This window comes from Rhododendron vialii, chromosome 7a (assembly GCF_030253575.1).
Source record: "Rhododendron vialii isolate Sample 1 chromosome 7a, ASM3025357v1".
Taxonomy (NCBI): Eukaryota; Viridiplantae; Streptophyta; class Magnoliopsida; order Ericales; family Ericaceae; genus Rhododendron; species Rhododendron vialii.
Genome location: NC_080563.1, coordinates 1,596,425 through 1,615,453, shown reverse-complemented (window position 1 = coordinate 1,615,453; position 19,029 = coordinate 1,596,425). Strand labels below are relative to the sequence as shown.

At 38.4% G+C, this 19,029-nt stretch overlaps 1 protein-coding gene across 8 annotated transcripts; it reads right to left on the bottom strand.

The window, feature by feature from the left end:
* Positions 1–12,061: 12,061 nt before the first annotated feature.
* Positions 12,062–18,397, bottom strand: LOC131332416 (uncharacterized). 8 transcript variants are annotated; one of them, XM_058366624.1, is made up of 9 exons: positions 17,839–18,342; positions 17,434–17,669; positions 17,118–17,395; positions 16,346–16,567; positions 15,909–15,976; positions 14,181–15,711; positions 13,922–14,085; positions 13,354–13,540; positions 12,062–13,252 (listed from the first exon to the last, which is right to left on the bottom strand). In XM_058366624.1, the coding sequence occupies exons 4-9, from the start codon at positions 16,494–16,496 to the stop codon at positions 12,621–12,623; spliced, it is 2,733 nt and encodes a 910-aa protein (XP_058222607.1). In that variant the 5' UTR covers positions 16,497–16,567; positions 17,118–17,395; positions 17,434–17,669; positions 17,839–18,342; the 3' UTR covers positions 12,062–12,620. The 8 variants fall into 8 exon arrangements, with proteins under 8 accessions (XP_058222607.1, XP_058222605.1, XP_058222603.1 ...); XM_058366622.1 differs by having other exon boundaries at positions 17,118–17,669; positions 18,067–18,397; XM_058366620.1 differs by having other exon boundaries at positions 17,118–17,669; positions 17,839–18,344.
* Between the last annotated feature and the right edge of the window lie 632 nt (positions 18,398–19,029).

Sequence of the window (19,029 nt, the reverse complement as noted above, 5' to 3'; positions counted from 1 at the left end):
AGGACTCCATCCACAATCCAGTTCATAGAAGTCTTCTCTGAAGTGCCCCACTCTCAGTAGGAATGCCCAAGTACTTGCCAAAGTTACCCTGCAACGGCACTAAAAGCACTGGAGCCAGCTCTTGTCTATCTTCCTTTGGGGTATTGGAGCTGCAGAAAACTACACAAGACTTGTTAAGAATTACTCTCAGCCGCACATAATTACTCTTGGCCACAAATAATTACACTTGGCCGCAAATAATGACTTATGGTCTCGAAATTATGTGCGGCCAAGAGTAATTATTGATGTCCAATGGTAATTATTTGCGGCAAAAAGTAATTATTGGCGGCTAAGAGTAATTCTTATGGTGCCGAAATGGTACTCTTTCCTAGAGAATGGAATGGTGCTTATATCTCAGTGGAGTAGCTATAAAGTTATGAATGACTTTAGCTGGATTTTAGACATATATCAGTTTCCTAGTTAATAAAATGGTGCATATGGCCAATGAAATAGTTTTTAAGGTTATGAGTACCTTTAGCTGGACTTTTGATGAACACTCAACCGTTTTTGAGGAAATCCCAACACAAGTATTAAGTAAAAATGACTGTTTAAACAAAAAGATGGAAACTTTTGACAACAAAAGTTTGGATATGTTGACAAACTTGGCCGATGTGATGTACATTTTTTGGGTGATAATTTGGTCATTATAACTTGTAGTATAATTTATAGGCAGCTTACCCTGAATTTGACCTAGGATACTTCTTTGCATGGAATTTATTGGAGAAAATGGATTTGTAAAACAGATCCCAAATACTTGGGACAAAGACAAGTTGAATTTTGTAGGTTGGAAGGAAAAACAGCCAACAATTTGGTTGATTTTTTTTGTAAACATCTTTTTGTCTTCAGTACTGTTAAGTTTAAACTATTAACTTCTATTATGTTTTCCGTATTCTTTTATTTGTTCTTGTTAAAACAGGTCAGTCGTAGATAAAGGTTGTTCAAAGGAAGTTATGAGAAACAGGTTACTAATCTTTAACAAGAGTAATTTGTTTTCTCTATTTTTTCCCAAGAATTTCATTTCACATTCAAAACTTAACCAGAAATGTACACAATGAAGAAATAAAAGGATGAAGATACCAGAACTATGGGCCATTCAGGTCAGGATGGCCTACATCTATCAGGAACTCTTAGTAAGAAAGGATTTCAAATCGAAACAGATGCGAAGGATGCAATTTCTCTCATCAAGGGAAATTACAAATGATGTTCATCATCTTATATAGTAACCTTGTCGCTGATTGTAGGTCTCTGATGGTGGAAATCCAATTCCAAACCATTGCAACCGGGAAGGAAACGTTTGTGCAGATGCGTTAGCGTGCATGGAAAGAAGCCGTGAAGATGAAGAATTCAATATGTTCTGCAATACTCACAATTCTGCAACTACATCAGCAAGAAGTAAAAGTATGCAGAAAACATATACACAGGTACAATGTACAGGTAAATTGTCAAGAGATGTGTTCCACAGTTTCAACTTTCAATCTCCTGTTACAAACAGAACAAATAGGAGAGCCCATAAAATTGTTTGTATCTTTTTGATTTATAAATAATTTTGGAGTTAAACTAATTTAGTAAGAAAGTAGGCTAGACAGCTTTTTAGCGGTTCAAACCACAAGCGAATCGGAGTTCGGGAGTGTCCATGGCAAGATCTCAAAGTTTGGTTGGTTTTGAAATTTCGAGGATGCGCCCGGGGCACAATGAAGTGCTCCTCGGGCGCACAAAGCACCACAAATTCCTCAAACTTTGCGGGTTTGTCCAAGACACTCCCGAACTCCATTTTTTGCAAAGTTAGAACCGTTAAAAATCTTGTTGATTCTACTTTCCAACCCAAGTAGTTTGAATCTATAATTTTTTGTGTATATAAAAAGGTATGAATAATTTACCCTTAGTGAGTCAAAAACTAAATCATTTCATTCTCCCTCATTTTAAATCGAATTAATACCTATTATATATCGATAAAGAGAACTTTAAATGTACTAAAAGATGGTGCAATCCAACCATGAAAAAAATAAAGTTTAGTTCATGAAAATTGGGTAGTAAGTAGAACACTACAAAGATAATCGAAGCGCTACCAGCTGACTACCCCTCCACCACAAACACCATCACCATAACGCAACCCCTCCACCACCACCGGTTAACCAATTACACCAACTTCGCTTCACCATTTCTACCTTAAAACATGGAATGCGAGTAACGAATGGAACATAGAATGAGAGGAAGGGCGCGAAAACGTGTTTTAGTCGTAGTGACTCCAATGATCTTTGAATTGGTCTGCTTTTGACCAACTATTCGTAACCCAAAATCTATTATTTTTCCGGTTGGATTCCATCACCTTTTAGTACTTTGAATACCCTCTTTATAGATATAACATGGGTTTCGATCCGGTTTAAAGTTAGTGTGATTTAAGAAATTTTCCAAAATATTTTGTTTTTCTCCTTGTTGAGGGTAATATTGTCATATCTTTTGATTTGTGAATATTTTCGGAGTCAAAATAATTTGGTTAGAAAGTAGGCTAAATGAGCTTTTTAACTATTCAAACCACGTGCGAATCGGAGTTTGGGAGTGTCCGTGGCAAGATCTCAAAGTTCGGTCAGTTGTGAAATTTCGATGAAGCGCCCGGGGCGCAAGGTGGTGCGCCTGGGGCGCACAAAGCTCCAAAAATTTCTAAAACTTTGCGGATTTGTTCCGAATACTCCCAAACTCCGTTTTTTGCAAGGTTAGAACCGTTAAAAAGCTTGTTGAGTCAACTTTTCAATCCAAGTAGTTTGAATCTATAACTGTTCGAATATAAAAGGGTATGACTAATTTACCCTCAATGAGTCGAAAACCAAATCATTTCGGTAAAACATTCGCATCTCCCTCATTTTAAATTGGCTAAAGACCTAATGTATATCGATAAAGAGAGCTTTAAATGTACTAAAATATGGTGCAATCCAACCATCGAAGTACTAAAGTTTAGTTCATGAAAATTGGGTAGTAAGCAGACCACTACAAAAATCATTGGAGCATACCACCAACACTATCACCGTAACACTACCCCTCCACCACCACCACCACTTAACCACCTGCACCAACATCACTTCACCACCACTACCTTAAAACTCGAAATGCAAGTAATGAATGGAACATAGAATGAGTAGAAGGGAGCGAAAACTTTCCAATCAAAAAAGGAGCAAAAGAAATTTATTTCTTGTCAAGGTGAAATGCTAGAAGTCTGGCCTCTTATGTTGTTTATTCATTTTGGTTGATCCAACATGTCCCCTCAGCTTCCTTCTACCTATTTGAGAAGTGGGGCTGTCACTTCGACTCCCCCCAGACGCCGATATACCATAAATTTTATGTCACCACCCTTTAGTCTCAAATTCTCAACTGATTGAAGTATCTTTATGAGCTTTGCAATAGTCATCGTGTTTTAGCAAAGTCGGTTTCTAATTACAATGTTAGTGCTTTCAATCTCTTAAAATGAGCCCTGAAACTCCTTTTAGGAATCAATTAATATTGACTGCAGAAGTTGCATGTCTTGGTTGATTGCTGGCATGGTAGTTGTACACATTAGTTGATGCTCGGCATGTGAAATCTGTGAGAGCAATCTAGAGAACATCTTAAACTGAGCCCTGAGACTCCTTTTAGGAAGTGCTTAATAGTTACTGCACAAGTTGCATTTCTTGATTGATTGCTTGTGGTCTTGCATGGTAGTTGTATGCGTCAGTTGATATTCAACATGTGAAACCTGTGAGAGCAATCAAGAAAACTTCTTATCAGGACATGTGACACTGACAAAGTGTCCCCTATTGTATATGTTTAGGAATCCCATAGACAAACACGTTTCTATTAATCCCATTTGCTATAAGTTTCTCTGTACTCTCATTGTTTGATTGTGTTCTCCTCATGGTCTGCAGCAGAATAAGCTTGAGAGGTTTCAGGTTGCAGGTTTCAGCCGGTGAAAATGCTGTAAGGCTGCTTTCACAGATCCAGAGGTCTCAAGGTCGATGGAGCATTCCTCTTTCAGATAGCCGAGCTATAAACAATTGCAGGGTTCTTTTTCCACATCAGAATTTCCCGTGATAGCTTTTTGGAAGAGCAAAATAGTACAACTGTGATTCTTAGAAGCTTGTACTTCATTTCATTGGATTTGATAAGATCCATTTATCTAGCTTCTAAAGGTTGAATCTATTTGTTTTACACCTTGAAAGACCTTTCGATGGCTGTCAATGGCAATGGCAGTAGTGATTGATCTCAAATGGGTTCATTGAGGAGATCGACTTACAAGGATTGAAATCATTAAGCTTCAACCCTTTGATGCAGTGTATGAGGATTTGGCATGGTGCTTCTGGACCATGAGTGAGGTTTCATATTCTTGGTTGGTTGTAAGAAACACTTGTATCTCCTGTAGTTCTGTTTGATGTATTGTTTGGTTCTTTCACATGATTTTTCTCTCAAATTGAGTTTTTCACTTTTACCCTTTTTTTTCTTCAGCACTGTTAATTTTAAACACTTTATTGTGATATAAAGCGACAATAATTGTTATTCAATAGGATCTCATGTCCTGAGTTTGATTAATGATATGTAATTAGCTTACCATACAAATGGAAAAATATCGTTTGCGTTATGCTTAATAAGGAACGATCTTTCAATGAATATTTTTCTCATTTATGCTTTGCTAAATTGAACCAACATCTAATTTCACGGGATTGACCTGGTCACTGCTTCAAACTAAGGGCTTTGTTCCCTTCTAAAGTCTTAAGTTTGAAACTTTCAATGTTCTATCAACACATATGAAGTCAATTTATAGGGGGCCTTGCCCCAAAATTAATCAGACTCCACACTAGTGAATGGTTGAATTGGGTTCTTATAGATTAGTCGAAGTGTACGTAAATTGGTCCGGACACCCTGAGTTATAAACCTCAAGCGTGTAATTCTATAGTCTTACCAGCTCTTTATGACTCACCGCATGCCAAGCCGTTACATTATTCATTAAACTCAAATACAACTAAGCAAAGTAAATTGAGTGTCGGCATGTACAGACGAACAAATATGACTAGATTAGGGTAACATTGTGCCGAAATCCGAATTAGTATATCAAACTGGAAACAAGTCTACAAGCAGGCCAACCAAACCAATAGCCTTGTTAAGGAGATAAATAATTCCAACACATACAAGGGAATACCAAATGCGTGAAAATACCAAGAATTGTTTAAGTTTCCGATGCTTTGATGGGTTGTACATATTAAGCAAAAAAAAAATAGTTATGACATGTCAAGAACTGACTGATCAGCAATGTGGAGCCCACTCCAGCAATGACATTTGAGTCCAGAATCAAGAATCTTGGAGGCTTTAATAACACCAAAAATAGAGGTGTCAAACGGGCCGTGCCGGCCCGGTCCGTTTAGCTTCGTGCTAACCCTCCTTCGTATCGTGCCATGCTGGCTCGTTTACTTAATCGTTCCAGTGCGGTGCCATTTTTTGGGAAAATAACAGGGAAAATCTGAAGATCAATAATGAAACCTTGTTAAATGCATAATACAGCACACCTGTACAATAGCATGATACTCTATTATCCTTTCTGTTTCTCCATTTACAAGTGACTGGCCAATGGTCATCACTCGCAATACTCACAACTGTGCAACTACATCAGCAAGAAGTATGCAGAGAACATACACCGGAGAAATGGAGAAATGGCATCAAACAACAAGAAAAGGAAAAATTGTACTAACAAATTGATACATCGCACATTCCTTAAGCCAAACTCTACAAACATTACAAGCGGAAACACTTTTTTTTATCCATTTCGTTTCCCCGTTGGTGGAAAATCATGAGCCAAAAGTTGCTAGAGTTTTAAAGGATGGTTGTAGGACCAAAGCCTTCCGATGATCCCTACTTAGCTGAAGGTGCCACCCAGTTAGCCACCTCGTTATGCGATTTTGGAACATAGACAACAGAAGCAACAACAAAGGTGGATAACGCCACTTGAATGTCCTCGCAAATTCCATAAATTCTCCAATCAGATTTGGTGTCCAATTTGTGGTTGATATTTTTTGTCACAGCAAGAGCATTTTGGTGCAGCTCTGGTAACCACTTTTGACCGTGAATTCACCACTTTAGTTTTTGGGCCAGAATCCAGATCAACTTATCAACGGTGGTGGTGTGAGGAACGGTGGTGGTGTGAGGAAGAGGGATGCTTAACATTCTGGTGGAGATGAGAGGGTCGAAAGTGTTTTGGATGAGAGCTTCATTCCAGTGAGCTTTTCCAGGTAGTATGAGATCTGCCACTGTTAGAACCAGAGATGATGTTGTCCCAGTGATACTACTGCAGCCAGGAGCCCATTTGTCCCTCAATGTGTTGACGTACTTGCTAAAGGCAATTTTTAGCCAGAAGATCTCTCCCAATAACAAGGCTTTTCCAGCTCCGACACGATGCAGACCAATTTTTAGCTTCCCAAAAGGAGCAGTTAGGGAAGTAGGCTAGACGAGCTTTTTAACGGTTCAAACCATGTGCGAATCGGAGTTCAGAAGTGTCCATGGCAAGATTTCAAACTTTGGTTGGTTTTGAAATTTTGAGGATGCGCCAGGGGCGCAATGAAGTGCGCCTGGGGCGCACATAATTGCTCCTTGGGCGCACAAAGCTCCACAAATTCCTCAAACTTTGCGGGTTTTTTCCGGACACTCCAGAACTTCGTTTTTTGCAAGGTTAGAACTGTTAAAAACCTTGTTTTGTCTACTTTCCAACCCAAGAAGTTTTAATCTATATTTTTTCGTATATAAAATGGTATGACTAATTTACCCTCAATGAGTCAAAAACAATCATTTTGGTAAAACATTCACATCTCTATCATTTTAAATTGGATAAAGACCTATTGTATATCAATAAAGAGAACTTTAAATGTACTAAAAGATGGTGCAATCCAACCATCAAAGTACTAAAGCTTAATTCATGAAAATTTGGTAGTAAGCATACCACTACAAAAATCATCGGAGTGTACCACCGACACAGTCACCGTAACACAATCCCTCCACCACCACCACTTAACCACCTGCACCAACATCACCACCACTTCCTTAAAACACAGAATGCGAGTAACGAATGGAACATAGATAGAGTGGAAGGGCGCGGAAACTTTCCAATCAAAGAAGGAGTAGAAGAAATTTATTTCTTGTAAAGGTGAAATGCTAGAAGTCTGGTCTCTTATGTTGTTTATACCTCTCCACCAGAATTGAGCTATCTTGTCACAGATGGCATTACAAAGAGATACAGGGAGCTTAAAAAAAGACATAACGTATGTTGGAATGGCCTGAATAACTGATTTAATCAGTACTTCCTTCCCTGCATCTGACGGTAAAACTTCTTTCCACCCTTCGAGTTTACGAAGGACTCTATCCACAATCCAGTTCATAGAAGTCTTCTTTGAAATGCCCCACTCTCAGTAGGAACGCCCAAGTACTTGCCAAAGTTACCCTGCAAGGGCACTCCAAGCACTGGAGCCAGCTCTTGTCTATCTTCCTTTGGGGCATTGGAGCTGAAAACTACACATGACTTGTTAAGATTTATCAGCTGACCTGGGGCACAGCAATAATGATTCAGCACATCCATGACCACCATACACTCAAACTTAGCAGCTTTAAGGATAAGGAAGAAGAGGGAGTCATCGGCAAATAAAAGATGGGTGATTGTTGGACATCTTCTGGCAAATGAAATTCCATTTATACGAGGTTAATGGATGGTGAGTTTTCTCTTTTGATCTTCGCCCATAGATGCAGGCTAAACATTTAAGTTCTCTGTAATTGCTCTGTCGAAGAATTACTCATGGCTGCGAAGAATTACTCTTGACCGCCACGAATTAATTCTGACCGCTATGAATTACTTTTGACTGCTATGAATTACTTTTGGCCGCAAAGAATGACTGATGGTCTGGCAATTCTGTGAGGGCAAGAGTAATTCTTGGCAGCTAAGAGTAATCTTAAGGCGCCGAAATGGTACCCTTTCCTAGTGAATGAAATGGTGCTTATGTCTCAATGAAATGGTACCCTCTCCTAGTGAATGAAATGGTGCTTATGTCTCAGTGAAATGGTACCCTTTCCTAGTGAATGAACTTTTTGAATGTTGAAAGTTACGAATGACTTTAGCTGGATTTTTGACATATATCAGTTTCCTAGTAAATAAAATGGTGCATATGGCCAATGAAATAGTTTTTAAAGTTATGAGTACCTTTAGCTGGACTTTTGACAAACACTCACCAGTTTTTGAGGAAATCAGTTTTTGAGAAAATCCCAACACAAGTATTAAGTAAGTATACATGACTATTAAACAAAAAGATGGAAACTTTTGACAATGAAAGTTTGGCTGTGTTGACAAACTTGGCCGCTGTGATGTTACATTTTCGGGTAAAAATTTGGTCATTATAACTTGCAGTATAATTTATAGGCAGCTTACCCTGAATTTGACCTAGGATACTTCTTTGCATGGAATTTATTGGAGAAAATGGATTTGTATAACAGATCACAAATACTTGGGACAAAGACTAGTTGAATTTTGTAGGTTGGAAGGAAAAACAGCCAACAATTTGGTTGATGTTTTTTTGTAAACACCTTTTTGTCTTCATTACTGTTAAGTTTAAACACCTTTTTGTAAACACCTAGGATACACCTTTTTGTATAACAGATCCCAAATACTTGGGGGCAATGAAGTGTTCCTGGGGCGCACAGAATTGCTCCTGGGGCGCACAAAGCTCCACAAATTCCTCAAACTTTGCGGGTTTGTCCCAGACACTCCCAAATTCCATTTTTTGCAAGGTTAGAACCGTTAAAAATCTTGTTGAGTCTACTTTCCAATCCAAGTAGTTTGAATCTATAATTTTTTGTGTATATAAAAAGGTATGAATAATTTACCCTTAGTGAGTCGAAAACTAAATCATTTCAGTCTCACCTCATTTTAAATCGAATTAATACCTATTATATATTGATAAAGAGAACTTTAAATGTTCTAAAAGATGGTGCAATCCAACCATCAAACTAATAAAGTTTAGTTCATGAAAATTGGGTAGTAAGTAGAACACTACAAAGATCATCGAAGCGCTACCAGCCGACCACCCCTCCACCACCAACACCATCACCACAACGCAACCCCCCCACCACCACCGCTTAACCAACTACACCAATATCACTTCACCACCACTACCTTAAAACTTGGAATGCGAGTAACGAATGGAACATAGAATGAGAGGAAAGGCGCGAAAACGTGTTTTAGTCTTAGTGACTCCAATGATCTTTGAATTGGTCTACTTTTGACCAACTATTCGTAACCCAAAATCTATTATTTTTCCCGTTGGATTCCATCATCTTTTAGTACTTTGAATACCCTCTTTATAGATATAACATGGATTTCGATCCGGTTTAAAGTTAGTGTGATTTAAGAAATTTTCAAAAATATTTTATTTTTCTCCTTCTTGAGGGTAATATTGTCATATCTTTTGATTTGTAAATATTTTTGGAGCCAAACTAATTTGGTTAGAAAGTAGGCTAAACGAGCTTTTTAACGGTTCAAACCACGTGCGAATCGGAGTTTGGGAGTGTCTGTGGCAAGATCTCAAAGTTTGGTCGGTTTTGAAATTTTGAGGATGCGCCCGGGGCACAATGAAGTGCGCCTGGGGCGCACAAAAGTGCTCCTGGGACGCACAAAGCTCCAAAAATTTCTCAAACGTTGCGGATTTGTCCCGAACTCCGTTTTTTGCAAGGTTAGAACTGTTAAAAAACCTATTGAGTCAACTTTCCAATCCAAGTAGTTTGAATCTATAACTTTTCGTATATAAAAGGGTATGACTAATTTACCCTCAATGAGTCGAAAACTAAATCATTTCGGTAAAACATTCGCATCTCCCTCATTTTAAATTGGATAAAGACCTAATGTATATCGATAAAGAGAGCTTTAAATGTACTAAAGTATGGTGCAATCCAACCATCGAAGTACTAAAGTTTATTTCGTGAAAATTGGGTACTAAGCAAACCACTACAAAAATCATCGGAGCATACCACCAACACTATCACCATAACACAACCCCTCCACCACCACCACCAATTAACCACCTGCACCAACATCACTTCACCACCACCACCTTAAAACTCGAAATGCGAGTAAAGAATGGAACATAGAATTAGTGGAAGGGCGCGAAAACTTTCCAATCAAAGAAGAAGCAGAAGAAATTTATTTCTTGTCAAGGTGAAATGCTGGAAGTCTGGTCTCTTATGTTGTTTATTCGTTTAGGTCGATCCAACATGTCCCCTCAGCTTCCTTCTACCTATTTGAGAAGTGGGGCTGTCACTTCAACTCCCCCCAGACGCTGATATACCATAAATCTTATGTCAGCACCCTTTAGTCTCAAATTCTCAACTGATTGAAGTAGCTTTATGAGCTTTGCAATAGTCATCATGTTTTAGCAATGTCGGTTTCTAATTACAATGTTAATGCTTTCAATCTCTTAAAGTGAGCCCTGAAACTCCTTTTGGGAATCACTTAATATTGACTGCAGAAGTTGCATTTCTTGGTTGATTGCTTGCATGGTAGTTGTACACATTAGTTGATGCTCAGCTTATGAAACCTGTGAGAGCAATCTAGAGAACTTCTTAAACTGAGCCCTGAAACTCCTTTTAGGAAGTGCTTAATATTTACTTTACAAGTTGCATTTCTTGGTTGATTGTTTGTGATCTTGCATGGTAGTTGTACGCGTCAGTTGATATTCAACATGCGAAACCAGTGAGAGCAATCAAGAAAACTTCTTATCAGGATATGTGATACTGGCAAAGTGTCCCCAATTGTATATGTTTGGGAATCCCATAGACAAACACGTTTCTATTAATCCCATTTGCTATAAGTTTCTCTGTACTCTCATTGTTCGATTGTGTCCTCCTCATGGTCTGCAGCAGAGAATAAGCTTGAGAGGTTTCAGGTTGCAGGTTTCAGCAGGTGGAAATGCTGCAAGGCTGCTTTCACAGATCCAGCGGTCTCAAGGTCGATGGAGCATTCCTCTTTCAGATAGCTGAGCTATAAACAATTGCAGGGTTCTTTTTTCACATCAGAATTTCCCGTGCTAGCTTCTTGGAAGAGCAAAAATAGTACCAACTGTGATTCTTAATTAGAAGCTTATTCATTTCATTGGATTTGATCAGATCCATTTATCTACCTTCTAAAGGTTGATTCTATTTGTTTTACAACTTGAAAGACCTTTTGATGGCTATCAATGGCAATGGCAGTAGTGATTGATCTCAAATGGGTTCATTGAGGAGATCGAGTTATGAGGATTGAAATCATTAAGCTTCAACCCTTTGAAGCAGTTTATGAGGATTTGGCAAGGTGCTTCTGGACCATGAGTGAGGTTTCACATTCTTGATTGGTTGTAAGAAACACTAGTATCTCCTCTTTGATGTAGTGTTTGGTTCTCTCACTTGATTTTTCTTCTCAAATTGAGTTTTTCACTTGTACCCTTCTGTTCCTGGACTTTTGATTACTTGTTTCCTCTGTTGATTGAGTAGTCACATTGATTGGATACAATTTGTCTATGATGACAATCTTTGCAGACAATGATGTAACATTTTCAGATAAAAAATTTGTCTTGTAACTTCTTGTAGAGAATCTATAGAACAGGTTACCGTAAAAATTGACCTAGGATACGATTTGCATGGAGTTCAATGGATCTATTTAACTGATCCCAAATAATGGGGACAGAGACTCGTTGGATTTTGCAGTTCGGATGGACGGAAAATCCATCAACAATTTGGATAATGTACATTTTTTCACCCCTTTTTTCTTCAGCACTGTTAATTTTGAACTCATTAAAACTGTCAAGTCATAGATAAAGGTGGTTCTGGTGCTCTAAACTCAAGCTCTGATAATTTCGGATAAACAGGTTTTTATTCTTTAAGAAGAGTTCTTCGGTACTTTTTCCCCAAAGATTTCATTTCACATTCAGAACTTTATCAGAAATGTACGCAACGAAAAAAACATATGGATGGCGATACCATGCAAATGTTAAGAAATAACGGAGAAAATCTGAAGATCAACAACGAAACAAAGAAACCCTTTCTGTTTCTTCATTTACAACTGACTGGTCATCACTCACAATACTCACAACTGTCTAGCTACAGAAAGAAAGATGCAAAGAACAAAGAAAGAGTACAAAAGGAGAAATGGTATCAAACAACAAGCAAAGGGGAAATTTTCTGGTAACAAATCGATACATCACACATTCCACACGCCAAACTCTACAAACTATACAAGCTGAAACACCTTTTAACTCTTTTGGTTTGGTTTTAGTTTCCAGATGGAGCATTTACACTGAAGGTAGATCATCTCGAACCCCTTTCAATGTCGTAAGTATCTTCTATTTCATATCTTTTGCCCAGAGAGCACCTAAGTTAGGGTTAGATGGACCAGAAAACTCGTCATATCCCATGTTTTTGCTGGAAAACTGAGAAAAGAAGGTATCAAATTATCTTCAGAAAGCCTCAAGTGAGAGAGCTAGTTAAGGTCGAAACTTGTTTAGACGCCTTCCTCCTGATAGGCAGTTGAAACAAAGTAGGCCGCATTTCACAAATTGGTGTTATTCAATCTTTATCAAATCTTCTGGATGCACAGATGAACGAATTTCTGGATCTTCATTTATGAAAGTCCATATGATTTCGTCGACCAACACTTTGACAATGGCTTCTCCAATCTCAATGCCAATATTTTCAACATCAAATTGGAGGTCCATCAATGTTCCTGCTTTCGACATGTCGTTCCCGACAATCTGGTCCAAAGTGCAAGAATAAGGCTGTGAGAAAATACACCACTCCACTCCGTTCCATACCTCGTGGATGAAACTCTTCCCCCTTGGGATTGGGTGGATGATATGCTTGGCAAATGATACCCAGGGAGAATTGCCAAAATAGCGATCACAAACCACCTTGAGGATATCATTGGTGCAATCAAAGAGAAGCTTTTGGTCCTGACGAGAGCGGTTTGAAAATAACTCTACCTCATCAAACAATTTTGCATCAAGAATTTGATCCGAAGAAAGCCACCTTGAGAGAAACTCCTCCCAGTTCAAGCCAGAAGCCAACAACACTGCTTCAACATAGTCGAACGAGGATTCCTCATCCTCCAAACAAGATCTTAGAAAACTACCTTGATTTGTCGCAGAAGAGAACTGCTCATCGAAAATGATCTCACGTGGCTGCAGTGCAAGTTCAACTGTAGATTTTCCGGGCTTAACTTAGAATTACAGGAATATGATATAAATGAAAATGAATATTTGATTAAGAATGCCATTTTATAGCTCTTGTGAACCATACCAGGTTGGGATTTGATGATTGTAGGGCTGATGTCATCACCTGTGAATAAGGGCTCAAGCACAGATACAGGACTATGCCGCTCTGGTCTTTCATTGGATATATCTAGATCTGCAACAAGATTGATGATTGAAGAGCTTGGAGCGGAAGTTAATGGAGGTGACAGTGATTGGCCCTCATCAAATAAGTCCTAGAGAAAACAATAAAAACATTAGGATATAATGAGTTAAAAATGAGGGACAGAACCGTAAATCACTATAACTTGGATAGCAAAGCAATGGTTGTGAACATGTCCAGAGGCTTTTCGATGATAATAAAATGTGTAAAGTTCCTCGTAGAATCTACTGATGCAAGTTTACCTTGGTGGAAAAAAAGCATAATTGAAGACAAAGGTAAAACGCAACACGTCTGTTGCATCATCACCTTTAGCTTTTGCAGTAGATGGCTAATGCTATTTTATGAATGCAAGCACAAATTATTACATAAACAAAAGAAGAAACATTATATTGGAAAGAAAAAGAACAAGCAACTGTTTGGACCACATAAACACCCATAAGCAACAAGGTGTTACCGATTTCAAGCATTGGGCATATTCATCTTCATCAAAAGCTTCAGTAAGATCACCATCTTGCTCGTCTCTAATATCTGAAGAGCTAGATTGTTCAACTGTATCGTCCAAAACTTTGCTCTCTTCCTGGGTTGATGCATCACTTATTTCTACTATCTCCACATCAGCTGCACAAAGTTTAAGAAACCACTAATCAGTATAATGCCTAAAAGTTTAACACAATACTTTTTTTATATGAGTTGGAGAATGGAGAAAACGATACCTTCAAAATTCTTCTCAGGTCTCATTGAACACATTGCTTCCACTGCATTTGTATGATTTAGCTCATCCAAAACATCTGAATTCAAGTTACAAGACTGTAATGTGTATTCAGGGTTTTCAGTAGTGCATGATCTAAGAATGAAGTTCTCCCTTGAAGGACCTAAATGACTGACATCTCCGTCTGGCGTAAGCTTCCACGAGTCCTCGTTGGCCACATGAACACTATTGTCATGTGAAAGCTTCTTCTGTGCCATCACAAAATCAGGAGACAAGTAATCGGAAAGAGAGGGAATCCTTCCCAGTGTTTTTGGTGGCTGGCTGTTTGAGAAATCCCCAATTTCATCTCCATCGCTCAGCATTTCTGAGAGATGTTTCTTGGCCTCAATGTAGAGATTGTTATAAACCTTGAGCTTGGTATATTCCATATCTCTTCTTCCCATGCTTGTTTCAGCATCATCTGGCTTGGAACTCTTCTCTTTGTTCTTGGTGCCAATTGTGAGTCTGGCAAATCTTTCATTAAAGAAATGGTTTCTATTTGGAGATTTCCATCCAACCTTTTCCCCATCGCCTTTTGCTCTACTTCCTGAGTTTTTATGCTTGTAAAAAACTTTACGATCATCCAAAGGGACTCCGTGCCGCTCCTTTCCCATAGCATGCTTCAACTTTCTTTTAATTTTAGCAAAGGAAAATTGGGAAGCAGTTCTTTCAGTCTGCACCTTGTGATGAGAAGATCGCAATGATGAATGCTTCCCTTCAGGTTGATTATGAACAATTGCTGGTCCAGGCTTCAAAATGACAATCCTATTTGAAGTTTGACAATTTTCATGTCCCTTCAACAAGATTTTTTCCTGAGACTTGCTCTTTCTCCTGAAGAAGTTGTGCTGCTTCCGCTCAACAGGCTCAGATAGTTTTGAGACTTTTACCTCCCGATCTATCAAGTTGTCTTTTGATAAGAAACTTGGATTTTGGTCTTCCTCTGGCTGAGCATCCTCCAAGTCTTCAATGTGCTTCACCAACAGGGAGTTTGGATCTTTTAAGAGTTTCAAAATCAGTTCTTTATTTGTACTTAATGTCTGAAGTGCATTCATAAATTCATTGGAGCGCTCGGCTGTCTCATATTTTGTGAGATGGTTCCCAACTGTCATCCTCTGATCCACAAAAACCTTAATTGCATCAACTAGTTTTCCGGTAAATACAGAATGTGCCTGCTCAGACTGAATGTCACTATTCGAATCATGCTTCGCATCAAGATTTGTTTCCTCCTCTGATTCTTGATGAGAATGGTTTTCAGATCCGAAGTTTCCAGCAGCATCCAACTCATCATGTATATCACAAGCACTCGTGCTACTCTCACTTCTTATCTTGCAGTTCTTTTTCCCATAGCCTCTACTTTCTGAGTCAAATTCTTCAGTTTGGATATCAGCAATAATCTGCTGGTTCTGCTCTTGTTCACTCAACATCTCTTCTTCCATAAGTTCTTTTATGCTTGTCTTCATGATATCAACTATCAAAGCCTTTCTTCCTTCACCATCCTGAAACAAAATGCAAGCTTATTAATGCCACAAATCCCAAAATTCATTTGAGAGCCTAAAGTTCAGTTTTTCAAATCATCATGTCCACTTCTTCCTTCCCAAATCCCCAGGGAAAAAGTCAAAAAAAAGTACTTCTATTATTCTGATTTGCAAGGGAGGATTTCAATCCATAACAGATTCAAGTTACCAGCACTTACGAAAAATACTCGAGAGGACCCATTTGGTTCTGTCAGCTTCTGCAGTTTAGACCAGTAATATCCCGGACCTGTGGAAATGGAAAATTATAAATTAGATGTGGAAAGACAACAGGGAAAAAAGCTCAATCTCAAAGGGAAGAAAATCAGCTATGGAAAATAAATGAATCAATCGCATTAAAACAAAACTATTAGTGGCAAATGAGGATTTTTATCTAGTTAGAAAGTAATGAAATAAGCTCCTACACCTGAATGAATAAGAAACGTAAAAGGAACACTGTATTAAGTTAAAAATCCTAACAAGTAAAAAAAAGCATTATTTACAAAGAAGCATCGGTCTGGGAACGGCCAACTTTCAGAATTAGATTCCTTCTCAAGATATTAAGAAATATTATCTGTCTTCCCTAGTTTGCTTCATATTAAATAAAATACACTCTTACCAACATTTCGTCTGCTAGTAGTCCTTTTATCTACAAGCAGCCTACGAGCTGATCGGCGATGGCCAAAGTCGAGGAAATTAATGAAACCCCATATACACCCTGCGTGATATTTTCCAAATTGCGTAGGGTGCTGTTCTAATCTGTTTGCCATGGTTAATGTGATTATTGGACTTTAGCAGAAGTTGTTCATCCAGAGATCCTGCTGATACTACCAAGTGAGGCCTGAGAAACAAGAAAATCGATGTACAAAATGTTTCAAAATACAAGAAAGGTAATTTTCAGCTGCCTAGCCTTCCCCTTCAAAAACTGAAAAAGTCAAATACATGAAATTCCATAACCAGACAGCATACTACGAAAAATCCAGTACACTTTCGTAAGCAACAAACTTGAAACTAGAATCATGTATATCCAAACTAGAAAGAGGCTCCAAGTCTTTCTTTTTCATTCAACTTGCCAAGAGACAGGGTTATCGATATTTTGGCGCCTCGCCTATACAATAAAAGAATACTTCAATTATCCAAAAATAAACATAGAAATCGAAGGGCAAGAAAGAAACATAAATTATTGCCGAACTAAGGAATAAATTAACTAGGTTGTTTGTCGACCCTAGAGGTCAATATAGACGTTGCAATCATACCAAATTCAGATAGTCATCCGACAGCAGTGCCAATTTTCTGGACTAACAATGTAAATATTGAAACTAACAATTCATATGCTAAGTTCGTGGATGTGAATTATTTGATGCAAGGAACATGTTACAGAGATGAACTACCTGAAGATCAGAGTCCTGGAATTGATAGGTTAATAGGAACATATATGCAGCTCAGTATTCTCAAAGAAGATGAATAAACTCCAATATCAAATTCTGAGGCTTTCCAACAGAGTCAAGCACAAGGAACTAAAGCTTTGTTTGGCTGGCAAGGAATCACAGCTTTCTTTTTCGAACTTTCCACCCAGAAGCCTTAACGGCTTAACCAGTATCTTGCCCTGGACGAAACACCAATTCTGGCAAAGAATATTTCCACCCCACTTCAAAGATTGTTCAAGAGCCTCACTCTTTCCACCCCACTTCAAAGATTTTTCAAGACTCCAAGACAAATTTACTTAAAAATATCCTTCAATGCCAATTCTTCAAAACTCACCCATTTTACCGGTGACAATCCAAGTCTCCATACACCAAATAGATAGTGATGATACCACTCTTCTCCTTCTTCTTCTTTTTTGATGATACCCCAATTTGCTCCAGTCTTTCTGAATCACTGTTCTTCAGCTCTCTGCGAATTCCAAAGAGAATCAGACCCTTTCAATTGGCTCAATCAAATTTCTGCAAATTCCAAGCACATCATCAAAAACCCAGAAGAAAAAAACCACCGTCAGGATATCTAAAAGTAAAAGATTTGCAAAATATCTTAACTACCGAAAATTAGGCAATGTCCAAACACAGCGCACACAGAAAAAAACAATCTTACAAAAGAAAAAGGGAAAAAGGAAACCTTTTTTGATGGCTGTGGATATCTTCACCGACAGAAAAGAGAGAGACCCGAATGGCAAAAACATCGGCCCACGCAATAGGACAGGGTAGTAGGGTGTGGGGGCAGACATTAAAAAGTGAGAAAAGTAGAAGGACAGAGGAAAGGTTAGAGAGGGAAAGCAGGAGACAGCTTAACGATGGTGCCTAGCAGTAGCGATGGAAGAAGAAGAAGACGAAGAATACTTGACACCTGAGTTTGTGTAGGTGGGTCCCCCTCATCAGAGCTTTCCATTGAATACGAGTTTGGGAGTCGTGTGCTCCATTTTCTCCCCTGTTGTTCCACCACCACCGAACCAATCTCTCTCTCTCTCTCTCTCTCTCTCTCTCTGGATGGCACCTTGCAGTTTTGTATAAAGGGAGAAACAGCGAGTGAGAGAGGAAAGACTACGACGGCTGAGACGTGAGAGTGACTGCTATGAGAGTAGATACATATTTTGACTTGTCAAAAAAAGAAAAAAAGAGTAGATACATATGCTTTGTGTAAGGGGGTGAGGGTAGAATTATTTTGGGAAGAGAACTTCGGGTCTGTTTGGATTTTTTGGAACTTATGAAATGGAGAAAGGGAAAAAAATAAATAAAAGTGTTTTCATATTTTCTTCTAACTTTCTATTTAAACCAAATAATTGGAGAGAAAGAAATTTACATTAAATTTTCTTTCCACATGTTTCAAACAAAGCAAAAATTTCGCCGATAAAAAAATATAAAATCCACTCATTACTCAAAAATCTTCATCAAAACTTTTACCACAAGCAAACGATACATTTATTTCATTATGTGAAGGAAGAAACGGCATTACCCGGAAAAGTAAATGTGCAATGAATTTAAAAGGGCATAAAATAAGTCACGTAATTACCATTCACGTGCATGAGTGAGAGCATAAACACATAATTACCATTCACGTGCATGAGTGAGAATATAAACGCAAATCTGAAACTGTCTTTTAAAAATGTTTTAAACTACTAAAATTTAAAAGAGCGAAGATTGAGGAATCCAAGCATAACGAGAGAATTGATTGAGAACGCGATCGCTGAATATTCGCAAGATGGGAGAGCTCTACAAATACGAGGCTTCCCAGTGAAGAGAAGACCACGAATCGACTACTGATGAAGCCTGCAAAAGAAGATATGCCACCTCTTAAGGCCCAAGAGAAAAC

What these genes read in the sequence shown, in the direction of transcription:
- LOC131332416 (XM_058366622.1), bottom strand. Translation starts at nt 16,496, where the DNA reads ATGGCAAACAGATTAGAACAGCACCCTACGCAATTTGGAAAATATCAC. An exon ending in TACTAGCAGACGAAATGTTG is followed by an intron (nt 15,977 to 16,345) that starts GTAAGAGTGTAT and finishes CCATTTCCACAG; the next exon opens with GTCCGGGATATTACTGGTCT. An exon ending in ATGCCCAATGCTTGAAATCG is followed by an intron (nt 13,541 to 13,921) that starts GTAACACCTTGT and finishes TGTTTTCTCTAG; the next exon opens with GACTTATTTGATGAGGGCCA.